Raw genomic sequence first — 6,000 nt, forward strand, 5'->3', positions numbered from 1 at the left:
TTGACGATGAACCATCTCGACTACAAGGAAATGAAAGACAACTCACAAAGACTAGATGCAGGCTGGAGTCATCAACAGTAACAACTCTACAGTAACATATATTAGGGGTGACCCAATACTACTCCAGTTTCCTCCCACATTCCAAAAACATGCATGTTAGGTTAATTGGCGACTCTAAATTGTCAATAGGTATGAATGTGAGTGTGAATGGTTGTTTGTCTATATGTGCCCTGCGATTGGCGGGCGACCAGTCCAGGGTGTACCCCACCTCTCTCCCAAAGTCAGCTGGGGGAGGCTCCAACATACCCCCGTGGCCCTAATGAGGATAAGCGGCACAGAAAAGGGATGGATGGATGGATGGAATGTTGGAAAAAGCTTGATCAAGCGATATCACTCAAAAAGAGAACAATGTCTTTGCTTAGTTGGCTTTATTTAATGTCTCCACTTATTGTAACTTATTTATTTTCTATTTATTATGAACAAATGATTCCTATTTTACTACTAATTAAATTCAACTTTTATTGCCATCGTTATTTTTTTTACATTTGTATTCTTTTTGCTTAACACTGCACAAGCTACATGCTGCCATTTTTTTAACTCCTATTTGCTCAATGATATTTCATTTCTCCTCCAACACCTTCCTTACACAGGACGTGAACAAAATTTCAATGACAAAATGTAAGCAAGTGAAATATTGTTAGTGTCAGCATGTAAAAGTTATGGCGTGAATGAATTATCAGTACAGTTGTCCCTCACCACATGTCGGTTAGAAATTTGAGGCTTCACTCTATCACAATTTTGTGTAAATTCATTCATTAAGAAATCATCGCTGTTTTGTGGCCTATTATTAGTAAAAAAATATACATATTTAAGCATATGTTACATATTTTGGGCCCAAATGAAGCACGTAACATGTAATGTAATGTATTAATCATGTCTGAAACAAACAAACCATACCATACCATACCATACCATCTATGTGTGAAACACTGACCAGTGTGTCCTGGTGAAAGTATGTCAGAGCAGGAAATCGTCCTCGGCTCCTGAACCTTGAGCTGCCCACAATGACTGCAGGTGTGGCAGACTTTGGAACAAACAGCTCAGACGGGTATGTTTCACATATCTGGGAAGAGAAATGTAACTTTCACTTTGACACAAATTTTTTGCTTTTGTAACAGCTCAAATATTTAAACATCTAGACCAACATAAACAACACAAAAAAGGTTGTTTTACAAAATAAATGCAATGGTCAAAATAACCATTTATTTACAAATATTACACCATGAACTAGTTACAATATTCACATTTGGAACTAAACTGTGTGTGCGTGTGCATGGGTTAAAATTTCCCTACAAAGCGTAACCTCCTGCATGCTACGCTCCTCCATGCGCTTCCACTTCCTCCTTGCTGTGGAGTGTGTATTTACATGCAAAAGAGCCATGCTGAGCTCTTATCAAATGCACTTCTGCCACCTTGTGGCCGTTTTTACGGCTTAAAACTGCAGTGACGGTGACATTTATTAGTGTTCAGTTACATAATCACCTCTTTTTGCCTCTCCTGCAAAAAAAACTAAAAGACGTGTAAATACGTCTTTGGGATTGGCCGCTCGGGTTTATAAAAAGGTATAAATACGTCTTTGGCACTGAATGAATTCATGAATATTTCAAACATTACAATGCTGTCAGTGTTACCGACAAGAAAATGTGCCACGTTATTATGCACCTATATCTAACAGCGAGGGGCGTCACGATACACTCAGCTCACGAGACGAGACGATGCATATCATCGTGTTCATGAGAACGGGACAGGATTTTCACATTACTTTTAAGAAAACTACAATGGTAAAATATAGGACTGGACAAACTTTTTTTGTATTTAACGGAGTCACAAACCAATGCAGGTACATTTTGAAATGTTATAAAAATGACACAAGTTAAAATAATGATGGCAGCTGTAGCTGCTCATTGACGTTTATCCCTGTTTGGGATAAAGTGTATAACTTTGGACATGCAAAAAAGGTGTGGACATGCAAAAAAAACAGAGCAACTAACCCTGTATTCTTTATTGGCTGCGGTAGCAACCCAGAGGTTATTTGGAACACCCATTCTTTTGTAGTCAGCCATGAGGTCTATGAAGTTCCATGACTCTTCTCTCTCTTCCTTGTTCACATTGGGATTGAAGGACAGACAGTATAGCTCACTGTACTTTTCTGAAAAGAGAAGATAGTCAATATTTTGTTCCACAATCCTTTTTAATCTTAATAAAATAGAATGGTAAATAGTATGGTAAATAAAAGGCATTCTGTAAAAGCAACACAGCGAGCATGCAAACACAGATAGACCTTTAAATATGCACAAACCTGGTCGTGACAACCTCAACAACGAGGTATGAACATCGAAGCAGTCTTTCTCCTGCGGGATGAGAAGCTGGAAGATCCTGAAGTCTTTGCAGTGCAGGATAAGGTGGCTACCTGCAGGGGTGGTGGGCAACCTCTCCACACTACTCACCATGCTGTGCAATACCTGGAACATATACACACCTCTCATTTCTTCAATTGATTTATTAGCATTTTTTAATATTATTTTTATTTTCCGGAATTGTATACAATTTTTCATCGATTTATTCCTCTGCTTCTTCTTATTCCCCCTTCATTTTTGTCCACTAACTCCTCCCACATTTCTCAACCATTTCAAAACAATCCAACATCAAAATGTTCAGCTCAGTCAGGACACACTGGCTATCAGGACCTTTCAAAACATTTCCTCATTTTACTGTAATTTCATATTTTCTCTCTGTCTCCTTGAGAATGAATTTATTTGATGCCCCCTACTGGTGGAAAATCATGTACTTTTTTCATTACTTATTATTCTGCGAATTCTACGGGGTGACATGGCTCAGGAGGTGGACTGGTTGTTTCCTGACACAATGGTTGCTGGTTTGATCCTCGATCCTGTAATCCGTCATTTTCTCTGACGCTTAATCCTCATTAGGGTCTCAGATGACTTTGGGCGGGACGCAGGGGTACACCCTGGACTGGTCGCCAGCAAATCGCAGGGCACATATAGACAAACAACCATTCACACTCACATTCATACCTATGGATGATTTAGAGTCGGCAATTAACCTAACATATGTAACCCGCCCTGCGCCCGCACCGGGGCGCGAACACAGGACCTTTATAATGGGAGACGAGAGCGCCTTTTCATTTCCTTTTCATTTTCTTTCATCATTGCAAAAGCTAACTATGAATCTATTGTTACACATTCCCTTCTGTGACTTGGCTACATTGCGCATGCAAGTGCATGTGCACAGAATGGCGCCGGGCTCTGGCCTATCTCTCCTGCCAGAGGAGGAGGGCAAGCGTGCCATGCTTGGGCGCGGACCAGTGCACTCACATGAGCCAAACGTGCCATGCTTTAGGGTGTCAAGTGGGCCCAGGCATGGTACCACTGGCCTAGTGTGAGTGCTCCCTAAAAACTTGCATCAGAAAAATATTGCTGCATTGAAAAGGTTTCATTTTAATTTCATTGAATTTTCTAAGACTATTTTGATGACAGAACATCTGCTATAATGAAATTGTCTTGGGGGGGGTTCTCAGCTATCACAACTGGTGTATGGATGGAGGGATATTTGTGGAATCTAACCTGCTATGAGTAAGAGAGACTTGACAACAAAGCATCTACTACACCTTGAATAGGTCATGGATTAGTCCTAGCAGCTCATGGGAGAAACACTCATTCAAATAAAAGAGATCTTACCCAGATCTCCTTGCATGTCTCAGGGTGCTTCTCCATAAACATTGTATGTGTAGCAGAAAGGTAGAGAGTCCCGACGCTGGCTTTCCTCTGGCCCATCGACCGGTCCAGGAGATGCACATTTTCCACCTTACAGAAGTACACACCCACAGTCAAGGATTAGCTCTGTATCCACAGCATAGACTACCAAGTATTACTTTGAAATTCAGTTACCACAAACCTGAATCACTTATCCAAAATTCCATGTGTAGAAAATTATAAATGTATTTTCTGTACGATTCCAATAATTTTCAACAATTTTCTTCAGTAAAAATTCCTGAATTTGCAGATTTCAAATTCAGGGAAGAAACCTAAGGTGAGGCCACTATGAGTGTGGCTTCTCGGCTATGAGGAAAAAAACGCTATGAGCACATCAAATACCCTGTGCTTGCTTCACTCCACTGGCTGCCTATTGTTTTTAGGATTCATTTAAAAAATTGTATTGCTTGTTTTTAAATGCCTAAAAGGGTTAGCCCCTTCTTATTTATGTAATTAGCAGGGGTCTTTGAGGTCTTTAAGAGCGCTGAGGTCTTCTGACCAGTCTCTCTTGCATTGTCTCATGTCTAGATTAAAAACAAGGAGACCAAACTTTCACCATCCCAGGCCCTAAATTATGGAAAGCTCTCCCTCTGCTAATTCAAACCGCTGCTTCTGTGGAGTGTTTTCAATCGGCACTAAAGACACATCTTTGCGCAATGCCTTTTAAGACAAGCTGAACTAGACGTTTTTAGTTTTGTTCTGAATATTTTGTTTGATCCATTGTTTTATTTGTTCTTAGTGGTTTTATCCTTTTCGTGACATGTTTTTACTTTGGCTATTTCTTCTGTTTTTGCCATTCTAATTCCTCTTGATCTGCACGGCGCTTTGGGCCAGCATGAACTGTATGTTTTAAATGTGCTTCATAAATAAACTGACCAATCGCAACAGAGCGGGCGTAGTTAGGGGAGCAAGCTGCGGAATCTGAGCATTCGGACAAGGGGAGAAGAATGCAGATTTGCCTGTGCACAACTTGAGATTTTGGAGTGTTTTCTTAAAATAAATGTACTGTAGTGTCCCACTGGAATCCAATATATTTTTAAAGAACACTGAAATGAGCAGGATACGACGACTTTAATGATGATGGTGTCAGTATTTGAGGGCCCCCTGGTGGCAGCCGCTTAGGTCGCGTGGAGAAACACCTCTGCGTCCGCACAGTGGTGTCAAAGGATGGAGGTCGGACGCTTGTGCTTGCCTACAGCATCTTACAGGGCAATTTGAGATATTTGTATGTGTGTCTGTGTCTGGGACGGTGAAATGAAAGCAAACACGTAAACAAGGCAAAAAAAATGGTAAAACATAGCATACCGCTATCAGCGACAATATGTTGCTGGCTGTTAAAATGTAAAGACATTAATACCTTTGGCGTCCGGATGTGCTCCATCACTGACAGCCAAAATGGTGGAGATGGAGAAATGGTGGCCAAACGCGTCTTCCTTTACAGTCGGTGGTCAAGTGCCGTGTATTCTCATTGGCTGCTGCTCGGACAATGTCTTGAAATATATTTTATTGCTTTCGTTTCTATAATTTGATTGGTTATGCCGAAATAAAGAGCAGCCCTTCCGTTGCACACACATTCATGATACTCAAGCTAACCAGTAACCACTATCTCTTGTCTCAATGGGCAGCTGCAATGATAACACTCGCAACATGACTCCGCTAGATTTCTACCACCGCTTTTAACTCGAATCCGGTTAGGGCTTTCAAAATAAATGTCTTCCTCGCGCCAATGAACGTGTCACTGCAAACACAAACATTTTCTGCAGTGGCTCCAAAAACAAAATATACTTGTCAACCTGCCTGTTTTCACGGGGAAACGATCATATTTTGCCCTTGTTTTATGGCACACTCTCGAATAGTCGCAATATTTTCACAGTATTTTAAAATCCCTGATGCCGTAGCAGGACAGCTTCCGGTCCGCTCGACAGCACTGAGGCAGCCTCGGAATCAACACACCCTGCCGCCGGTAAAATCAGGCCTTCAAAATAAAAGAAGCACGCCAGGATAATAACACGGAATTTCAGAATTTCCCTCGTTGTCCCTCATTTTCCCTTGGCTTCAAATTTGTTCACCCAAAAATAAGAACACCACCACTGGTTATCATATGTTACCAATAGTGGTTTCACACAACAGGTAGTACAAAAAATGTCTGTATTCTTCACAATTATAA

At 40.9% G+C, this 6,000-nt stretch overlaps 1 protein-coding gene across 4 annotated transcripts in view; it reads right to left on the reverse strand.

Annotated features, from left to right (window-relative positions):
* Window positions 1–5,483, reverse strand: part of mtmr7b (myotubularin related protein 7b) — a 16,498-nt gene extending 11,015 nt beyond the window's left edge. For all 4 annotated transcript variants that reach the window (XM_054779658.1, XM_054779659.1, XM_054779657.1 and 1 more), the window contains exons 1-5: window positions 5,191–5,483; window positions 3,759–3,884; window positions 2,360–2,522; window positions 2,052–2,209; window positions 995–1,123 (exon numbers count right to left, since the gene is read on the reverse strand). In XM_054779658.1, the coding sequence (XP_054635633.1) occupies window positions 995–1,123; window positions 2,052–2,209; window positions 2,360–2,522; window positions 3,759–3,884; window positions 5,191–5,214 (600 nt within the window). In that variant the 5' untranslated portion in view covers window positions 5,215–5,483. The remainder of the gene's footprint in view (window positions 1–994; window positions 1,124–2,051; window positions 2,210–2,359; window positions 2,523–3,758; window positions 3,885–5,190) is intronic.
* Window positions 5,484–6,000: the final 517 nt, after the last annotated feature.

Source organism: Dunckerocampus dactyliophorus, chromosome 6 (genome assembly GCF_027744805.1).
Source record: "Dunckerocampus dactyliophorus isolate RoL2022-P2 chromosome 6, RoL_Ddac_1.1, whole genome shotgun sequence".
Taxonomy (NCBI): domain Eukaryota; kingdom Metazoa; phylum Chordata; class Actinopteri; order Syngnathiformes; family Syngnathidae; genus Dunckerocampus; species Dunckerocampus dactyliophorus.